The following is a 21,367-nucleotide window of genomic DNA, read 5'->3' on the forward strand; positions in this document are numbered from 1 at the left end:
TGCTGCATGATATCTTATATTAACCTTTTATCTCACTTGTTTCATTAAGAAGTAGCTGTGCTCAGGATTTCGATTCTGACACCCTACTTCATTGGTTTTTCGCAGGAACAGGTGATCAGTGAAGTCGACGGCTACTGTGAGGGCGCGGGAGTCACAATGAGTTTTGAGAGTTTCCTTTGTGGACAGAGTGATTCTTTATTTTGGTTCTTCAGTCTAGTGTCTTGTCACGTACTTATTTTTTATCAGTGGTTACATTACTTTCTGTTGAGTGAAACACTGTTTTTGAGATTAGTCCTTAACTCATGAATAAAGGTATTGGTTTAGTTTTATGGATGTTGATTGCAAGATCTTTTGTGGTATCTGGCTATCCAGTTGGAATTGGAACTGTGAGGACCCCGGGTCTCTAGGAAGTTTTCCGCACTGTTTAAAAAAAAATCCGCATTTTCAAAGGGGATGAGTTGGGGTCGTTACGATAAAAAAAATCCGCATTTTAAAAAAAATACTTGCAATTTTATCGTCTTTGAGTGTTTAATTTGTATTATTGATATGTGAGCCCTGTCCTGAAGCGTCAACAAGTTGTGACTCGTCCTCCAGAGCAGTCTTCTTCATTGGTATGGTTGTTTAATACTTTTACTTAAATTATATAAGTTCTGTGTGATTATGGTAATTATAGTTCAATGTTCTTTGGTGTGAATTTAAAAGTCCGGTGTGATTACAGGAACGATTATTGTTCGTGATCAACCCTAAGGGGGTAGTATCAATAAGAGTCTAATTTGTAGAAGGATGTGCATTGTAGATGTCTCATTATACCCGCAGAGGCACTTCGTCTCCTACTACTGCTCCCACGAACTGGCAGGAGCAAAGATATTTCATGATGGAGGCCATTCATACCCTGACGGAGACCATGACGGCTCAGGCGACACAAACAGCGCAGGCGCTGCAAGCGGCCCAGAACCTCCAGGCGGCACATGCTGCACAAACGGCCCAAGCGGCACAGGCTGCACAGGCAGCCGCGCAGGCAGCAACTCGTGACCCTCCTGTCAATATTATTCCAAACACGGGTGGTGTTTCTTTCGAAAGATTTCTGAAGTTGGACTCGCTTTCTTTTTTAGGAAAGGCAGACCCAGAGGCTGCCGAGAGCTGGGTCGAGGAGATTGAGAGGGTGTTCGACGTCTTACTTGTCCCTAAGGAGAGAAAGACACATTTTGGCGCGTACCGCTTGAAGGGCGATGCCAAGAATTGGTGGGACACCCTGCGAAGGGTGAAGTTCGCCGATTGGGATGAGATTCCATGGGAGACGTTCAGAGAGGAGTTTCTGGACGCATACTTTCTCTCTTACGCCGAGGAGCATATGCAACAAAGGTTCCTCGATTTGTCTCAGGGGACCATGAGTCTCGTGGACTACACTACCAGGTTCCGGAGCCTTGAGAAGTATAACCCAAACCTCTTCAAGAATGAGAAGGCAAGGGCAGCTAGATTTGTGCGTGGACTGAAGGATGGGTTACGGACTCGTGTGTTCGGGGGTCGTTCTTCTACCCTGGCCGAGGCGATCGAGTCAGCCACCGTACTGACCGAGGATTGGGAACGATCCAAAGGTGGCTTTCAGAAGAAAGGTGGCAACAGAGGGGGTTCTTCAGGCGGGACCAGGAAGAACCCACCAACAGGAGGGGGGGTGCAGAACGGGAAGAGGCAGCGGACCCGTGACGGGCGACAGCAGGGCGTGCAACAGGGCCGACCTCAGCCGCGGAGACAACAGGGGAAGGCCCAGCCGGCATGTCGCAGATGCGACAAGAATCATCCACTAGGTTTTTGCCCATCGTTCAAGGGGGTCTGCTACCAGTGCCAGCAGCCAGGGCACATTGCCCCCTTCTGTCCGAACAAGTCTGCGGTTCCGGGTGGACAGCCGCAGCAACCACAGCAGCAGAGGCCTCAACAGCAGCAGGGTCAACGCAAGACCAGTGGGCGGGTCTACGCAGCGACATCAACCTCCCAGGATGATCAGGCTGATCTGATCGAAGGTATATTCTTAGTTGTCGAACACTTTGCACGTGTTATGTTTGATTCAGGTGCAACACACAACTTTATTTCTTCTTCGTTTGCAAAGTTGCTTGATTTAGTTCCATCTAGCCTCGAGAGGGCTCTTGATGTGATGTCACCTATGGGTGCATCCTCTTCCTACGGGAAGTATTTCCGAGCAGTATGCGTGGTGATAGAAGGCCATGAGTTGTCCGCCGATTTGGTCATTTTGGATATGACATTTTATGATGTCATCTTGGGTATGGACTGGTTGTCCAAGCATAATGCAACCCTCCAGTGTCGGGGCAAGAAGGTAATCTTGGAGCACCCCAAATTGTCTGCATTGTTGTGTCATTCGACGAGACCGACCGATGGGGTGAGGATCATGTCAGCTTTGAAGGTCTCCAAGTACCATAAGAAGGGTTGCATGGTATTCTTGGCCAGTGTTTCTGCTCAAAACAGTCAGACGACGCCCTTGGATCAGTTAGATGTTGTCCGCGAATTCTCGGATGTTTTTCCCGAAAAATTGTCGGGTTTGCCTCCGCATCGAGAAATTGAGTTCTTGATCGAGCTAGTGCCTGGTACGGCACCAGTCTCTCGCGCCCCGTATCGCATGACACCTGCCGAGTTAGGGGAACTGAAAAAGCAGTTGCAGGAGCTTCTTGACAAAGGATTTATTAGACCGAGTGTGTCCCCTTGGGGTGCCCCGGTCCTCTTTGTTAAGAAGAATGATGGTTCAATGCGACTTTGTATTGACTACCGCATGCTGAATCAAGTAACGGTGAATAACAAGTACCTTTTGCCTAGGATCGATGATTTGTTTGATCAGTTGAGAAGGGCCAAGGTATTCTCGAAAATCGATCTTCGTTCGGGATATCATCAGCTGAGGATTAAAACCGAAGATATTCCTAAAACAGCGTTCAGGTCCAGATATGGGCATTATGAATTTCTAGTGATGTCCTTTGGACTTACAAATGCCCCTGCGGCATTTATGGATCTGATGAATCGGGTTTTCAAGTTGTGGCTGGATTCTTTTGTCATAGTGTTCATAGATGACATCCTGATATACTCGGAGAGTGTGGAAGATCACTGAGAGCATTTGCGACTCGTGTTGCAGACACTGAGAGAACATCAACTTTACGCTAAATTCTCAAAGTGTGAGTTTTGGATCGATAGGGTGATGTTTCTTGGTCACGTGATATCCGTGAGAGGTGTAGAGGTTGATCCAGCCAAGGTGGAAGCAGTTTTGTCATGGGAACAACCGAAGACGGTGACGGACATTAGAAGTTTCTTGGGATTGGCGGGTTATTATCGTCGATTCATTCAAGATTTCTCGCGTATAGCTGCTCCAATGACTCGGTTGTTGCAGAAAGGAATGAAGTTCGAGTAGTCCTCTCGCTGCGAAGACAGTTTTCAAGAGTTAAAGAAGAGGTTGACCACAGCGCCGGTTTTGACATTGCCTTCCGGTACGGGTGGTTTTGTGGTATACAGTGATGCGTCGGGGACTGGACTGGGTTGTGTTCTTATGCAGCATGGAAAGGTCATAGCATACGCTTCCCGACAGCTAAAGGTGCATGAGAAGAATTATCCCACACATGACTTGGAGTTAGCGGCAGTAGTTTACGCGCTGAAGATTTGGCGCCACTACTTTATGGGAAAACGTTTGAGGTCATGTCCGACCACAAAAGCCTCAAATATATCTTCACCCGGAGGGACTTGAATTTGAGGCAACGTAGGTGGTTAGAGTTCCTAAAGGATTACGACTTCTCCATCGCTTACCATCCGGGTAAGGCAAATATGGTGGCTGATGCACTTAGTAGAAAGGCGTCAGTCACAACAACTAGCTTGATTGGACGCAGTTGGAATCTGGTCGAGGAGTTCGTGCGATGGCAACCTTTTTCTGATGACTCCGAGCGCATCCTTTGTGCCAGGATGCAGGCACGACCAGAGATCATAGATCGAATTGAGGAACTCCAATCAGAAGATCCGGACTTTGAAAAGTTGTGCGAAAGTGCTCAGAAGCCAGAAGCGCAGTTTCGCCGGGAGGAGGACAGAACCATTATGTTCAGAGACCGATGGTGGGTTCCAAAAGCGTTAAGGGAAGAGTTGATGAGTGAAGCTCACAGGTCGAAGTATTCCGTTCACCCTGGTTCCACCAAGATGTTCAAAGATCTTCAAAGGACTTATTGGTGGAATGGGATGAAACGGGACATCGCGGAGTTCGTATCTCGGTGTCTTACTTGCCAGCAAGTGAAGATTGAACACCAGAGACCAGGTGGACTTTTGCAGCCTCTTGAGATTCCAGAATGGAAGTGGGATGATATCTCAATGGACTTTATCGTAGGGCTGCCTAAGACCCGACGACAACGAGATGCCATATGGGTGATAGTGGATCGTTTAACAAAGAGTGCTCATTTTCTTCCGATCAGGATTAGTCAAAGCTTGGAAAGCTTGGCCGATCTCTACGTAGAGGAGATTGTTAGGCTTCACGGAGTGCCTCGTTCGATAGTATCAGATCGGAATCCGAGGTTCACATCTCGATTCTGGCGCCAGCTTCAGAAAGCCCTTGGCACTACCTTGAAGTTTAGTACTGTTTTCCATCCGCAGACAGATGGGCAGTCAGAACGAACGATTCAAACGCTCGAGGATATGTTGAGAGCGTGCGCTTTGGATTGGGCAGGTGATTGGGACAAACATGTGAAGCTTGCAGAGTTTTCTTATAACAATAGCTTTCATGCTAGTATTGGTATGGCCCCGTATAAAGCACTGTATGGCCGACCGTGTAGATCTCCGGTTTGTTGGGATGAGGTTGGAGTGAGAGCAATGGAGTCTCCAGAAATCGTCCAGCATTATGCGGACCAAGTGCGTTTAATTCGGCAAAGGTTGATTGCAACTCAAAGTATGCAAAAGAGTTATGTCGATCAGCGGCGTAGAGAGCTCAGTTTTGAGGTAGGCGATCACGTGTTTGTTCGAATCTCGCCTACGAAAAGTATCTTCCGGTTTAGAAAGAAAGGAAAGTTGAGTCCTAGGTATGTTGGACCTTTCGAAGTCCTTGGACGTGTCGGAGAGACTGCATATCGGGTAGCACTTCCTCCTCAGTTTTCGCAGATTCACGATGTTTTTCATGTCTCGATGTTGAGAAAGTACGTACCTGACCCCTCACACGTAATTCACTATGAGGCGATCGAGGTACAACCTGACTTAACTACGAACAAGAAGCCGATAGAGATTGTGGAACGCCAGGAAAGGGTGCTACGCAGTAGGACGATTCCGTTCGTTAAGGTGCGTTGGCAGCATCATGGGCCAGATGAATGCACTTGGGAGCCTGATGCAGATATGCGTCAACACTAGCCTCTTTTATTTGGTACGTTCTAATTTCGAGGACGAAAGTCTTTTAAGGGGGTAGGGATGTAAGATCTCGTGTTTTCTGATCTTAGTCAATTCATGAAAATTTTGAAATTTGGCTAAGTCTGGTAAGAAAATCGTTTCAGGCTCGAGTTTTAGACCAAGGTCTTAGAGTTTGGGTTTGACCCAAGTCTCATCATCAGGGTCTAGACAAGCCAATCGAAGTGTGGCAAAGAGTTTTAATTTCAACTTTTAAATTCAAGCGAAATTCAAGCAAATTCGGGTTATTTTCGGGCGAAATTCGGAATTTGATATTCATGTAATATATCATTGGATGCGCCTCAAAATTCTGAGCGCAATGGTATTTTACTTTTTCAAATCTGAGTTCTGGTTGGCCCAGAAATCACGTTTTTCTAAAATTTTAGCAGTTTGTTGAAACAGATCCGAAATTGGATCAGATTGCATCCAAGGTGTAGGATCCAAATTTTTATGGATTTGGGTCCTAGTTAGGTCCTATAAAAATCTGGAGTTGATTCAAGTCTTAATCCAAAATTTTGTATGAGTATGGGTATGGATCTTGGATTTGAATCCGGATCCAAATCCAAGCTCAACATTTTTATGGCTTTCAATTCAGCTAGGAGCTTTAAATTGGGGTTACTAGCATATAAAAAGTCTCCATGGTCAACATGACCAATTTTGGGAACCTTTGAATATTTAAGAATAAGTAAATTCAAAAAAATAAATTTATTGATTTAATAATTTTTATTAATTTCAGGATTTGGGTTAAGAGAGTTTAGGGTTAACCCTCTTCCCTAATTAAAAAGGGTTTAGAGGTTTCCATATCTTTTAGGAAAGGAAGGTCAAAAAGTCAAACAAAATATTAAATAAGTAAAAGAGTCCAAAAAAAAATCTGGAAACTCCCTAAAGAGAGAGACCTAAGTCTGGAAACTCTCTAAAGAGTTTTCAGCTATATTAGAAGAGAAAGGAGGGGGGGGGGGGCAGCCCTTCTCCCTCATTTTTCACCCTAGAGAAAAAAATAGAGGGGAGAGAAGAAGAAGAGAGAGAGGGGAGAAAGAAAGGGAGAGTGAAGGAGATAGAAGAAGGTTGGAGGCATCGGAGCTCAGCCCAAACACCTTCCACAGCCTCTATTCATTTTTTCCTCAAAAGGTACGGGTACCTCTTCTTGAAACGAATGAGAAATCGGGTGGAGGTGGGGTTTCCATGCATCTCTTGATGGAAATCCATGGAGGAGCAGTGGATCCACAGCTACCCATTTTTATATTATGTATTTTCCTTGCTTTTCAACAAAAAAAAAAGGGTATATACTAATATGTATCACATAGTGACTGCATGGGTTTTGATGCTGACGTTTTTGACAGCATACACAGGCCCAAACTGGACCTGTGTACATGCTGTTGGACCCAGCCGACAGGGTCGGCTGGGCTGGGTGTTTTCCTTTAAAAAATATATATATATATATATGATTTAACTAAATAGCAGTTTTGCATAATCTTTTATGCTGTCGTTTTTGACAGCATACACAGGCCCAAACTGGACCTGTGCATACGCTGTTGAGCCCAGCCAACAAGGTCGGCTGGACTGGGCATGGCTGTAACAAAAAAAAATAATGTGAAATCTGTTTTGTTTTTGGGGTTCGGCTGATTGGTTGGCTGGCTGGCAGCCAGCCGAGTGGCACTCGGCTGACTGCCAACTGCTGGCCGAGCCGACAGGCCCAGCCAAGTGATTGGCTGGGTGCGGTGTTGGTTTTGGCAGGACCGGGGCAGGCTCAGTCGACCCAGTCGATTGGGTGCTGGCTTGGGGCCTTGGGCTTTAAAAAAATATATATATATATAGAAAAATTTTTCTGTATAGGTAGGGGTTTCCTGACAGCATACACAGGCCCAAACTGGGCCTGTGAATATGCTGCCAGACCCAACCGATAGGGTCGGCTGGGCTGAGTTTGATCTTTTCATATATATATATATAACCAACAATTTGTTTGTTTTTTGGTTTACTGTTGGCAGGCTGGCACCCAGTCGAGTAGCACTCGGCTGGCTTCCAGCATGCTGGCAGGGTGCGCCAAGCCCAGCACCCAGTTGGCTGAGAGTTAGGCGTGCCAATGGCAGGGTCGTGGCAGGCCCAGCTGATTCCAACTGGCTGGGTCCCGACATGCGTGGTAGGTGATGTTTTACAAAAAATATATATATAAGAAGAGCACATGGCTCTCCGTTCGTGGTATGCTTCCGGACAGCATACACAATCCCTGTTTTGGGCCTGTGTATATACTGTCAAACCCAGCCGACAGGGTCGGTTGAGCTGGGTTGTTAAATAGAAAAAAAAATTGTAACGGGGGTTTTCATTTCTATGTTCAATACCCTGATTTATCTTTGATAAACACGCATACCCGCCTTTGTATTAGTCCAATTACAAAATTTTCTCACGTGGGAAATCGTATCATGTTAGTAACATAATGTTGTTAGTTTATGAAAGCAGGGCCTGGTTGTGTGATTAGTAAAGTTTGGAATTCTAATCTATTGATGCATGATAAATTTTGAGAATGAGTTATGTACCTACAAATTTTGATTTCCCTATATGTTAGGAGTTGAAGTGGTTTATATGTCTGTTGGACCATGCTTATACATTATTCCATGACAAAGTTTATTTTGAGTGCTTACACATTGATGAACTTGACGTGTGTTGTTGCATACACATAAATACATGAATGCTCCCTTGTCTATTTCAATACAATTCATGGTTAGGAACATATTTGGCAATGGTTGCATAAAGATGCATGCATGCGCATACCAAGCATACGCACAGGAAAGGAGTATAACGTGGGCAGTTAAATTTTCATATGGGAATGTCATATTTCATGTTCATTGTCAAGGGATTAATTTGGTACATATATGACTGTACCTTGGAGCCATGTTGATGCCACTGCATACATTACATGTGGTTATGATTCTTGCATTAGTGCTTCGGTGATCAAAATGAATCATCGAGGGTTTGGTAAGCCCGAGCTGTGGAATTGTTTTCTCTTACTCATTTCAATGCATCGCAAAAATCATGTTTTATTAATATTTCATTTTTATTGCACTGTTCTATATGTTTCCACAGGCCGGAGTCCTGTGATGGCTCTTGCGAGATAGATACGAGCTTTTATCTTTATTTTTGCATATGATGTTGCAAAACTTAAGAAATAAATTTTTAATAAAAAATAATAATAATGTACAGTGTAATATACCTTCTGGGATCACCCATCTGGAGAATGGGGATCTTAGAAATCCGGTCTTGGGGAGACTGTGAGGATACAAAACTCCGTGTGATTATTTTGGTCCCCTGAACCCGATATTGAGGTTCCTTCTCCTAACCACGGTTTTAGGGAGAGTCCGCCACTTTACCTGGGGGTGGTGTGTTTTGACACAGCTGTTGTTTTTGGTACCAAGGAAGTGACACTTGTGGGTGTGGGGTGTCCCTTGTGTCCCCGACATTAGATGTGGAGGTCTAATGTTCCGAAGGTGATTCGGTCGAGGGCCAAGTTGGAACCCAGTAATAAAATATAATTGTGTGTTAAGCTACCCTGTGAACCTAACTTGACCTCGGGGTTTGTACCCGTTTGGTGTATCCGCGGGCAACGGTAATTAAAAAGAGAAACTTAAAGTTGTATGCATTTAATAGGGCATGCATAAGGAAACAAAAGACTTAAATGGAAGATAATAAAATGATTCATGCATTGCACAAAAGTCATGCATTTTCCTGTTATGCATTAGATCATGCATACTTTAATGGTTCCCTTAATCAATACATGATGGTAAGTGTTGAATGTGTATTTCTTGTTGCATGCTGAAGTTTTAGTACATGCTACGACTTTACTGTTTTTGCATGCTTAGCAATTATGATTGTTGCATGAATAAATTCCCAAATGCTAAAAAAAACTGTCTTGCGTGTATTTCCCTCAATTGCTGCATGATATCTTATATTAACCCTTTATCTCACTTGTTTCATTAAGAAGTAGTTGTGCTCAAGATTTCGATTCTGACACCATACTTCATTGGTTTTTCGTAGAAACAGGTGATCAGTGAAGTCGACGGCTACTGTGAGGGCGCGGGAGTCTCAATGAGTTTTGAGAGTTTCCTTTGTGGACAGAGTGATTCTTTATTTTGGTTCTTCAGTCTAGTGTCTTGTCACGTACTTATTTTTCATCAATGGTTACGTTACTTTCTGTTGAGTGAAACACTGTTTTTTAGATTAGTCCTTAACTCATGAATAAAGGTATTGGTTTAGTTTTATGGATGTTGATTGCAAGATCTTTTGTGGTATCTGGCTATTCAGTTGGAATTGGAACTGTGAGGACCCCGGGTCTCTGGGAAGTTTTCCGCACTGTTTAAAAAAAAAAAATCGCATTTTCAAAGGGAATGAGTTGGGGTCGTTACACGTTTGGCTCGACGGTTGAAAGTGCTAGCCGGTATGGGACGACTATGCACGTAAGTGGCGATCAGATGCACGATGGACCATGTTCGGAAGGATTTCTTGAAAAGAAGGGTTTGCTAAGTTGATGTTCCGCTAGGTAAGAAATTTATGTGTGGGAAACACGTGCTGTGAGGCTGACTAGGCCGTGAGGCCTAGTGCCGCACCGGCGTTCCTTGGCTTGAAAGGCGAAAATTTGGCCTTGGAAAAATTAGCCCGTGACAACTGGTATCAGAGCATAAGCATATAAGTGCCTAAGTGGTGAATATATTGGAGAGCCTTTGGCCGAGTTTCTCTTCATGTTGCCAAAAGCATTTTCGGAGCACTGAAGCCGGAGTGTGATGCTTCATGGTAGAGTTAACATGAAGGCTGGTTCGTTGGAGTGGGATTGGCTATGTGGAAGGCCAACTATATAGTCATCTCAGGACACCAATGTGCAGTTTCTATGTGGGCGAGAAAGATCGTTGTTTTCCTTCATGCCTCGGAAGCTTTGCGAGGCACAGTGGCATACAAAAGGTGTGTTTAAAAGAAATGAATCCTTTGGGTCAAGGCGACACAGAAAGGGCAGTGTTTGCTTATTACGAGCTCACCAATCACCAAGAAAGTGCCCTATGAATCAGGGCTTATGCGCGACAAAAGGTCGCAGTGGAATGCGGTGGACCGTTGTTGGAGTTGCTAGAGGTACGCTAAGGTATGAGACTTAGTGTGTTCGAAAGTTGCGACAATTGCAGGTTGAAGCCAGAGTGTAGGCACACCTTTGGGTTCGAGGGTGCCTTGTTTGGTGAGGGCAGTGCGAGATAAAGCTCGACTGTCGCTCTGTGTTGAGGGCAACACGGGAAAGATTGCCTCGGTTATCGCTCTGTGTTGAGGGCAACGCGAGAGGGAGTGCCTCGGTTGTCGCTCGTGTATGTCGGCATACTCTCCACGGACCACAGTCAGGATGACAGGTGGTGTGCAGACCGAGTATGGCCGAAGTGATGCAACCTGAAGTGACCGAGCCAACGAGTGAGCAATGAGGGCTTACAGGGGAGTCAAGTGAGTTGGTTGAGGGCAACGCGAGAGGGAGTGCCTCGGTTGTCTCTCGTGTGTGTCGGCATACTCTCCACGGACCACAATCAGGATGACAGGTGGTGTGCAGACCGAGTATGACCGAAGCGGCGCAACTTGAAGTGACCGAGCCAATGAGTGGGCAATGAGGGCTTACGGGGGAGCCAAGTGAGTGGAACCTCTAGAATGGGCTTCATCTTGTTTTGGCGGTCTGTGCATGAGCCGCATGGTCGAGTGGTGAAGTTGGGGCGAAGGGGGGCGCCCGAGTGTGAAATTGGTGGTGTGCAATGAGGGCACACGTGTGAAGCGAGCTGAAATGGCAAGATGCCTTGTGGGCATGGGAGACCCGCTTGAAAACGAGGACTACGCTGGGGTCCTGTGATTCTGAAAAGGGAAAGGAACCGAATGGGACAGAGCACATCATTTGGGTGAGTTGCATTATGGAACGAAACTCCTTAGATGTTAAGTAAAGAGATCGTCGAGAACGACGATGGCTTGAGTGGGGGAGAATGTTGCACACGAAATCTCGGAGAGCCTTGCAACGTGCCATAGGTATGGGACTTGGTGCGGTGCATGGGATTGAAGAGACGTATGCATGTCACTGATAGTGCCCTATGCATGAGCTTAGCACTAGGCTGTGCAAAGGGGTGTGGCATGTGCACGGGTTGGTGCAACGCAGGTATTGAAAAGGTGTGTGCATGTCCTTGATTGCAACATGTGCCTGAGCTTGGCACTGGACAGTGGAAGGAGTGTGTGACGTGCACTGGCAGAATGCAGTGCACATTCATAAGAGGTGCGTGCATGCCACAGATTGTGTCCTGTGCTGGAGTGTGGCTCAGGGATGTGCAAGGAGTGTGGCATGGGCACAGGTGTGGTGCAGTGCAGATGCGGCAACAGATGCACGAATGTGTATGAAGTGCGGTGGAAGTGACCTAGGAGTGATGGATTGGTTGGTTGCGGCGTGCATGAGGCAGTCGGGCCAGCCCCGTGGCAAACAGGCCTAGCTCATGTGTGCAGAGTTCAGTGCACATGCATAACAGTGGTGTCGCATGTTGCACAGACCATTGTCGTGCGTGATGCATGTGGCATGCGAAGCACAACATGCGGTGGGCACGTGGTTGCGGTGAGCTTGGTAAGGGCTTGGCATGTGCAGCAATGTGGGCACAATTGTGTGCACAATCTTTGAGGCGATAATCCAACGAGCATTTGAAGTTGTTTGGGGCCAAGATCGAAGATTCACCGTGTAAATGGACTATGGGGAGCGCGTGGGCGAAGGCAGATTTGAAGAATTCTTAAGTTGAGAAATTTATGGTTCCCCAAGTGTTATTCGGGTTCCTCTTGCTGGCAAGGGCCTAGCTCCTAAAACATCTATATAGGGGACCTCCTGTTTGAGCTGTCTAGCACATGTTGCAGCAGCTTGGCATAGGTACCCCCTATATCGCACGGGCAGCACTGGGAGTGCATGGGGGTGTCTGTGTGTAGTGCAAATCCCCCATGGGACGTAGGTAAAGGCCTTGGGTGTGCAGGTAGGCGACTCTTGGTGCGGCGGTGCGGTCTCAACCGTGCATGGTGGCACGGGGTTGTGCAAGTGAGTGCACAGCGCCAGCGAATGAGTTTGGGTGATGCTTTTCGCTATGGCATGGAATCATTAACTGGTCTTCGGACTGGGGGTCGAAAGACCTTGTTCCTTCGGTGGTGAGGTTATGGTTGGGGGGTGCCCATGGAGCTGTTATCTACTCCATGGCACGCGAGGCTAAGGCATTCATGCGTTGTTGGCTCAGATGGCCGGAATTGAGGAAAGGTGGCTTGCAATGATGGTTGGAGGCATGGCATGCATCGGTAAAGGCTTTGGGATGTGTTATGCTCCTCATGACCCGTGTTGGATGTTGGTTAAGTCGGTAGTGCTGCGAAGGCATGTTTCAACTCTTGTCAACGTGCGCTTGCCTGTGGGAGTAGTAAGACACGTTTGGCTTGACGGTTGAAAGTGCTAACCGGTATGGGACGACTATGCACGTAAGTGGCGATCAGATGCACGATGGACCATGTTCGGAAGGATTTCTTGAAAAGAAGGGTTTGCTAAGTTGACATTCCGCTGGGTAAGAAGTTTACGTGTGGGAAACACGTGCTGTGAAGTTGACTAGGCCGTGAGGCCTAGTGCCGCACGAGCGTTCCTTGGCTTAAAAGGCAAAAAAAATGGCCTTGGAAAAATTAGCTCGTGACAACTTTTATTAGTCGACCAATAGACTCATCAGTCGACCAACTTTTTTACGCCAACTTTTTCAAAGCAAAATGTCAACTTTCTGATTAGTCGACTAACCGACTCTTAGTCGACTAGACAAAATGTTTGATTTCAGAAAATTTAGCAGGAGTCGACTGAAGGTTTTCTTAGTCGACCAGACAAAATGTTTGATTTCTGAAAAATTTAGCAGGAGTCGATTGAAAGTTTTTCTCAGTCTACTGATGATTTCATCAGTCGACTAACTTTTTCTTTAGCCGACTAATTTTCAAATTCCAAAATTCAAAATTGTTCCGTTAAAAACAGTAGTCGACTGACGATAACTGTCAGTCTGCTAATGTTTGATTTCAGTCGACTAACTATTGTTCCAGATGACTAATATAACTGTTTTTCTGAAAACCTTTAAAAGGTGTGTCTTTTCATTTTTCAAACGAATTGACCATTCAAAAGTGACTGTTTTGACACCCCTTCATACCCTCAACGTATGAGATGTTTCAACTATAAATATGAGTGCATTTCACGCTCAAAAACATCGAATCACATTGAATTACAAAAATCAAATTCTTTGATTTTCACTCATATTCATTCAAGTATTTGTTTTCTCACTCACTTGATATTTTCACTCCAGTTTTTCACTCAAATTCTTTTGAGAGATAGTGAATTCGTGAGTTGAGTATTTCAACAACCCCATAAGCCATTTGCATTTATAAGAAAAGCTCGTAGGTTGATTGTAAGTTGTTTATTTCTTTTTCTCTATAAAAAGAAAAAAATCTCCTTGGTTTAAAGGAGGTGTTTGCTTTCAGTAGGGTTGTTACTGAAAGAAGGACCGGATTTGGTCTGTATGTTCTTATGGTGACACAAGATTGATAGTGGATATCTCAAGCGAGTTTTGCTTGGGGACTGAATGTAGGTCAGGAAGACCGAACCAGGATAAAATCTTGTGTTCTTTGTGTGAATTTCAAAATCCTTCAAAATTCCAAAGATGTTATTTAAAAGCACTATTCACCCCCCCCCCCCCTAGTGCTCGTTGCCTCGATCCTACAACACTTTGATGGTAGTCGTTTCATGGTGGAAAGTGGAGTGTTGGGCTCGAGAACATTAACATTCCTAAGTTGATTAAAGCATTTAGCAGACCATTTAACAGAAAATAGTGACAATTTTGGTCATGCAAGAGCTGCAAGACAAGATCTATGCGTGTTTGTTCATGTTCATATAAGAATATGCGTCCATGCCTATATCCAAGCAACATGATTAAAAGATCAAATAGGAAATTCATTATACTAGCAAATAACCAACCCACATCAAGAATAAATTTAAGTTAGCATCCCTTGCCAACTGATTGCAACATCTGCACAGGAACACTAACATATGCACAGTAAGAAGTAGCAACATTATTGTACAGAAACAGAAGCGTTTACAATGTTGGGTTGAGCGACCACAATGGCCATAGACATGGGATGACTTACAAAGAGCTGAATATGCTAGGAAGCGACCATAAGAACCTAGATCTAACATTGTGTATTCAGTATCAAAGCCACAGGGACTCGATTCTGGGAAGTTGTCATAATCACAACAATTATTACAGACATCAATATGCACATACCGTTCATCTAGAAACCTGATCCTGTGATAGCTACTGAAGACAACCAGATAGAAGCTTAATGATTGGAAATGGACAAATATCAAGTAAGGAATACTAGTCATCCACCCGATAAAAGTAAAGCAATTTCAGAGGCGACATTATATCCTGCAAGCACAAAAAGCACATTCAAATCATAGTTTACTTTTCCAACAAGTGATAACTTAAAAACCTTGTATGCAAACCTGAACGTTCTCCTCTAAGCCAGATTCAAAATAGAGGCCCGTTGAGCATTTATCCAGAACTTCAGGATGATTCATCCATGCCTTATGGGACTGAATTGTCTTTATCACCCAGACAAACATCTGAAAATAAAGGAATCATTGTTAGGTGTGATAAATAACTGCTAAAATTGAATGTGAACCCAGCATATCCACAATTCTTGATTCTGCATATAGGAACATTGAAGAAGAACAAATACAAAAGAAAGTTTACATGAATGGCTACAAATACAAAAGGACAGACCTCAGAAAGAGGAACCCTTGGAACCTCTAGCTGATCCTCAACTTTGACGCCGGTGCCCTGGCACTCGGGACAAAAAACAGAAGAGATCGTGCCGAAGGTTGAACTCCCAATTCTTATTTGTCCTCCATCAGACTCAAAAGCGACCTGCTTCTTGGATACAGTATTCGATCGTCTGTTTGTGGATTTTGAACTAAACCATACTTTTGACTCGCAGAAAAGAATCCAGTGAATGAGACATGATATGTGAAAGACATGAAATGCCTGCAAATCGAATTATAACATTTATACATCAGAGAAAGTTCAAGCTAACTGCCACCATCGCAATAAGATCAACAAAGGGGAAAGAGAAAAGGAGTGGACAGGAGCGTATCAGATAGATTCACCCCATGTGTGTTTCTACTGCTGCAGGCGAGGTTTCCAGTCTTCTTGTTGAGGAGAGTGGCAACATCTTTACCACGGAGCATCCTTTGCTGACAAACACCACACAATCTTTCAGATGCCAACCGCTGTCTTTTTCGTAGTTCTTTTCTCAAAGCCCTGTTTGAGACAACCCTTGGCCGCTGAATCCTATCATCACATCCATTTGATGCTAAGACGATACTGCCTTCGTTGCCTGATTGCAAACCTGGAGTTTCATTGGCAGAATCGTCTGAAACCACGCGATCTTCACCAAACGAGCCACAAGAATCAGCTGAGGAACTGGTGAGATTGTTCCATCGTCCAACAGGTGAACCCTTTCTCTTTGTTCCAGTGTTGTCTCCATTCACAACTTCCGTACCAGAAATACACAGAGGATTCAGGTCACTTCCAATTCCTTCTCTCCCAAGATCGTCCGAGTATGGGAAAATAACAACAGCAAAATCGCACTCTGGCAATGCAAGATCCCCATCCATATCATCTGCATAGTCTTGGCCCAACCAACCACACCATATTTTACCAATCCCATCGTTTTTCGCAAACCTAATGACGATATCCCCATATCCAAGAAACCGCACCCATAGCTTAGACAGTTCTTCCTTGTGCAGAACCCCTGAAATCACAAGACTGGTAGGGCCTGCCTCTTCATGCTGTAATCTTTTCAGTTTTTTATCATGACCGCTCGAATCAAGGTGCAAAGTCCCGTCCCTTGAACATGAAGTCTGCCCAGTTGAATTAGACACGGGGAATACATTTTCAGAAGCATCCAGCACCCGTTCGTCGTTGCTAAGAGCAAGACCTAAATTTATATTGTCATCAGCATCGGTTAGGAAAAGCTGTACATTATTTGCATTACATTTACGTTCAACGGAATTCGTAAGTGCTAGTAGTCGTTTCTCTCGGTCATCGGGATCGTGGAAGAAAAGGACACCATCATTAAAAGGCCAAGGGTTCGAACCCAGAAGCGTAACTTTGGCCGAAGCATACCTTCTCAGATGAAGGTTGCCACCCAGATGATCAAACAACGCGGAGTCGCTGTAGCAAGGAGTAAGACAAACGGTGCAGAAGAAGATGAACTGCTTACCATCTTCCCTAATCTCCACCGATTGATGACCCAGCGCCCGAACTCCACGAAGGATAGCCTTTGCTGCGCTTTCTCTCATGACAGTCTCCAATCGCTAGCTCTACATCACAAAATCCAAAAAAAAAATCACAAGCCCTCCTCTTGTAAACCCTAAAAAATTAACTCCCCAATTTTGCGACCACCAACTAAATCAACGCTGCCTGAATTTCGAAAAACACTTCTGCAAAACCGCGTTCCACCGCCAATAATCCGTACAAAAGGTTCACTCATCCCTCATTCCTTGTTCAGTAAAATTAGGGGGAAGTCTCGGAATCGCCTCTTCTGAAGCAGCTAGAGAAGGAGTTCCGTTTGTTCGCGACCAACCCCTTAACAAGCACGACTGCGTAAGGCCACCCAAAACGGTCGCTTAAACCTGGAGAAGGCGGGTTTCCGCTGAGAGGAAGATCGTCTGTTTCCATCATCGTCGGATACGATCGAGCGTGCAGCAAAACCCTCTTCTTTCATCATCATCATTTTTTTCTGTTTTCTTTGCAAGCAGTAGAGAGAGAGAGAGAGAGAGAGAGAGAGACAGACACCCAACGGAACCCAACTGTAATTTGTAATCCAAAGAAGCATAAAATAAAACAGCATCAGAAGGTAGAGCCGACTACGACGCCCGCGCCCCAAATTTTTCACAACTTCACCACCGCTGGCAATTTTTTATAGTGATAAATATCGCGAGATTTTGTTAGTTGTTTATTTATGAGTTAAGTTGTTGATTTTCATTTAGAATATCCATGACTTCACTTATTAAATATTCCAAACGGCTAATTAATTAATTACTCATGCTGTTAGTTGTATAAAATCAAGGTTGGTTTTGAGTTAACGGAAAAGACCCTACTAACCATTGAAACAATGATATTTTCAAAAAATAGCTGCAAATTTAATAAAATTTCTCTATACGGGCAAAATTTTGAGATGACTTCTTCTAGTTTTTTACCTAGGGTTGAGCATCGGGCCGGCCTGACCCGGCTCGGGTTTAAAGAGAAGCCTATTGGCTTAGGGCCAATGGGAAGTGGGTCGGGTTTGGCCTGGCCTGACCCAAACCCATTTATTTTCTTTTAATTTCATGATACGACATGAAAAGCTAATTCTTAATTAGTGCAACTAATTAGGTAAATAGTAATAATTAACGAATAACAAGTTCTCATGCAACTAATTAGGTATATAGTAATGGCTATTCAAGTTATTATTTAATAGTTATTTTTTTGAAATTTTATATTATTAAAAAAAATTAATAAATAACTCAGGCCCATTGGGTCCGCCCGAGTCTGACCCACGTATGTAACGGGTCGGGTTTTGGCCCCGTACCTAACGGGCTCAAGCTTAAAATCATGGCCCAAACCTGATTCGGGTCCGATAGAGCTGCTCGACCCGTTGCTCAACCCTAGTTTTACTCTTCATCGTTTAAAAAACAGGACTTAAACAAGTGGAACCTACGGAGGGGTGGGTCAATCTCACCCATCGTTCTACGTGATCTGCTCTCTACACTTTATGGGATTCCCATGGGCTTTCACTTTGCCTTTCTCCTTGATGAGATTGAGCTTCTTTTACGAGTAATTGCTTGCCCGATCGCAGTCCATGATTGCAATTTCTAAGCATGTGATTTTGGGCCTTCCTGACGGTGGAGTATTGTTGAACACACGTCTGCCCAAAAGACCTTTAGCAGCAATCAAGACTGTCAATAAAGGCCTTTTTTACATGAAGAAAAACATGCGCTGTTGATCACGGCTGCGATGAACGGCTCGTGCTCGACATGGGCATCCACTGATACTCTCTCTCTCTCTCTCTCTCTCATATTTAAGTACAACAATGGAGGAATGAAAAAGAGGGAAAACGATATCTAAGATTTTTATTGTGAAAAAAGATTAAAAAAAAAGCTCTCAAGTTTGTTAAGCTTACTAAAAGCATGGACCCACCAAGACTTTGACACTCTAAAAGTAGCACAGATTTGCTCTAGTTGGCATGAGTTCTAAGCTATGCCACCCATCTTAGTACTTGGAATTTGTTTTAATAAATTATCAAAGCAATGTCACTGGCCTCAATAGCAATGTTTCTTAGGACAAATTAATTAATTTTGTTTTTCTTGAAAAAAAATCTTTAGAAAACATTTGCAAGTATGAAAAATAAAAAGTATAAGATATATAAAACTAAAAAAATTAAAATAGAAATATATTTTTATCATGTTAGTATCACAATAAAATCATGGCATTGTCAAAACGGAGAATGATCGTATGATTTTTGAAATCCATCAGATGTACAAATTCACAAATTTCTGGCTTTAAAAAGAACCTTTTTACTTTTTACACAATGAATTTCCTCCATATATGTCCTCTCAAATATGAGAATTTTTTCCTAAATATGAGATTTTTTTCTCAAATATGTAAATTTTCTTTCAAATATGAGAATTTTTTCTCAAATATGTGAATTTTCTCTTAAATATAAGAATATGCAAATTTTCTTTCAAATATACAAATTTTCTTCTAAATATATAATTTTTTTCTCAAATATGTGAATTCACAGCTCATGGCTACGAAACTTGTATTGTATGTGTGAATGTCCTCATGCCTGTTTCATTTTTTTTTACGGAGGTTTGCACGGGTGTGAGAACATCCACAAATGTGAAAGTATTTAGTAAAAAGAGGTTCACACATTTTGAGGACATTCGCAGCCAGAAAGTACGATCATTTTTTATATATATAGTGAGTGATAGCTACCACTCACCTGGCTAGATGCTAGTGAACTCAAGAGCATTAAAGGGCATTGCTAAAGGCTTTAACGACACTTTTGAAGTGATGCTAAAAGCATTGGCAACGCTTTTGAAGTGGTGCTAAAGGCTTTAGCAACGCTTTTGAAACATCATTAAAGGCTTTAGCAACACTTTTGAAACATCACTAAAGGCTTTAGTGACACTTTTAAAGCACCGCTAAAGGGTTTTTTAACTTTAACGGTATTTTTGCAAATACGAGGCAGGAGGCCCTTTGCCTGACATATCCTGACCTTCACAACCATGAGTTGCAAATGTCTCTAAAATGTGTGAACCTCCTTTTACTAAAATCACATAAGGGGTAAAGGCATGAGGATGCTCAAAGTTTGTGAGGAGATTTGCTTGCAAAAGTTTAAACATTTGCAAATGTGAGAGTATTTAGTTAAAAAAAGGTTGGAACATTTTTGGGGATATTCGCAATGCATTGTTGTGAATGTCCTCAAAATGTACAAGCCTCTTTTTAATAAAATCGCATAAGAGACACAAGAAGGAAGACATTCATAGGTACGTGTTTATATGTTTTGTTTTGTTGTGTTTTTAAAATGAATATCACATATTTAGAAAAAAATTACATAGTTGTAGAAAAATCATATATTTAAGAGAAAAATCGCATATTTGATAGAAATTCATATATTTAGAAGAAAATTTGTATATTCTCATGTTTGAAAGAAAATTCACATATTTAAGAGAAATTTTGTATATTATCATGTTTGAGAGAAAAATCGCATATTTGAGAAAAAAATTACATATTTAAGAGAAAATTCACATATTCTCATATTTGGGAGGAAGTTCGCGTATATGGAGAAAAATTGTACATTTGAAGTGTAAAAAGGTTCTTTCAAAGCTGAAAAATTGCAAATTTGATCATTGAGTGGATTTTGAAAATTATAAGGCATTTTGATAAACATGCAGGTCATTTTTTGTTTTCAAAATATGTGATAATAAAAAACATCATAACTTTCTAGTAGATTTTGAGAATGTCATGATAAAAGTATGATATTTTCAAAATATTGTTCATATTTATCGCAAAGATTCTAAGGGTAGAGACCATCATAGCTCGGTCAAGACAAACTACAAAGGCTGGGTGGGGGGGCTCCATCAAGTTGACTTGATCAGATTGACCGCCGTATGTCAAGTCAATAGAATCATGGTTAGTTCACCAGTTTCAGAGAAAGCTAAACCTATGGATGACTTGAGCTGTCTAAGGGTGAAATAATTCAATGGTGAACTAGTGAAGTTTTTATCAAGACTCCATTTGAACATGGTAAATTGAACCTTGCCTAGGAATGACCACCTCTTCCATGCTTGGTAAAGTGTTGCTTGCCATGTAAAGCAGAATACAGGAAAGAATGATTCATATGATAATCACTCCCTCTTATAACATTCAAGAATGCTACAAGATCTTAAGAGTGGTTCATGTAGGAAGTGAGAATGGTTTGAATTTGCTTTAGATCGGAATGTAAATCTGATGGAAAATACCTCTCCAAATCTGAACATGAATACAAAGAAGTCTGATCATAGGGGTATCATTCAGATACATTTGGCTCTTATGTTTAAGATCCATATTACAAAACAATGTGTTGGATTCAGATCAAAAGTCAGACTGCACCGAGATCCATTGGCCCTATCATCAGCACCAGTTCCATGTGCAGCTCTCACCTTAATAGAACAGTTGGTTCTGCGTGTGACCGTGATAGATACATAAAATGGCAGCGAGGGAGAGGTTCCAATGCCCTGCAAGTCCCACGGATACAAATAGGGGCATTTGCATCCTGCAAGAACTGGTTTTGGGCCCCAGAGACACATGCAGAACAAGAGCACCTTTCCGTTGTGCTTGTGTTGTCA

The 21,367-nt window shown here is 43.1% G+C and overlaps 2 protein-coding genes across 4 annotated transcripts; one reads left to right on the top strand and one right to left on the bottom strand.

The window, feature by feature from the left end:
* Positions 1 to 904: 904 nt before the first annotated feature.
* LOC149845103 (uncharacterized) lies at positions 905 to 3,510 on the top strand. The gene is made up of 4 exons (XM_089986997.1): positions 905 to 1,242; positions 1,414 to 2,197; positions 2,315 to 2,597; positions 3,386 to 3,510. Exons 1-4 carry the CDS (start codon positions 905 to 907, stop codon positions 3,508 to 3,510), a joined length of 1,530 nt encoding a protein of 509 aa, XP_089843123.1.
* A 10,968-nt stretch (positions 3,511 to 14,478) lies between these two features.
* On the bottom strand, positions 14,479 to 17,392 carry LOC149845104 (uncharacterized). 3 transcript variants are annotated; one of them, XM_089995514.1, is made up of 5 exons: positions 16,489 to 17,392; positions 15,599 to 16,431; positions 15,216 to 15,476; positions 14,936 to 15,055; positions 14,479 to 14,858 (listed from the first exon to the last, which is right to left on the bottom strand). In XM_089995514.1, the coding sequence occupies exons 1-5, from the start codon at positions 16,793 to 16,795 to the stop codon at positions 14,808 to 14,810; spliced, it is 1,572 nt and encodes a 523-aa protein (XP_089851640.1). In that variant the 5' UTR covers positions 16,796 to 17,392; the 3' UTR covers positions 14,479 to 14,807. The 3 variants fall into 3 exon arrangements, with proteins under 3 accessions (XP_089851640.1, XP_089851641.1, XP_089851639.1); XM_089995515.1 differs by having other exon boundaries at positions 16,717 to 17,380; XM_089995513.1 differs by having other exon boundaries at positions 15,599 to 17,385.
* Positions 17,393 to 21,367: the final 3,975 nt, after the last annotated feature.

Source organism: Nuphar pumila, chromosome 2 (assembly GCF_984573655.1).
Source record: "Nuphar pumila chromosome 2, dmNupPumi1.hap1.1, whole genome shotgun sequence".
NCBI classification, from domain to species: Eukaryota; Viridiplantae; Streptophyta; class Magnoliopsida; order Nymphaeales; family Nymphaeaceae; genus Nuphar; species Nuphar pumila.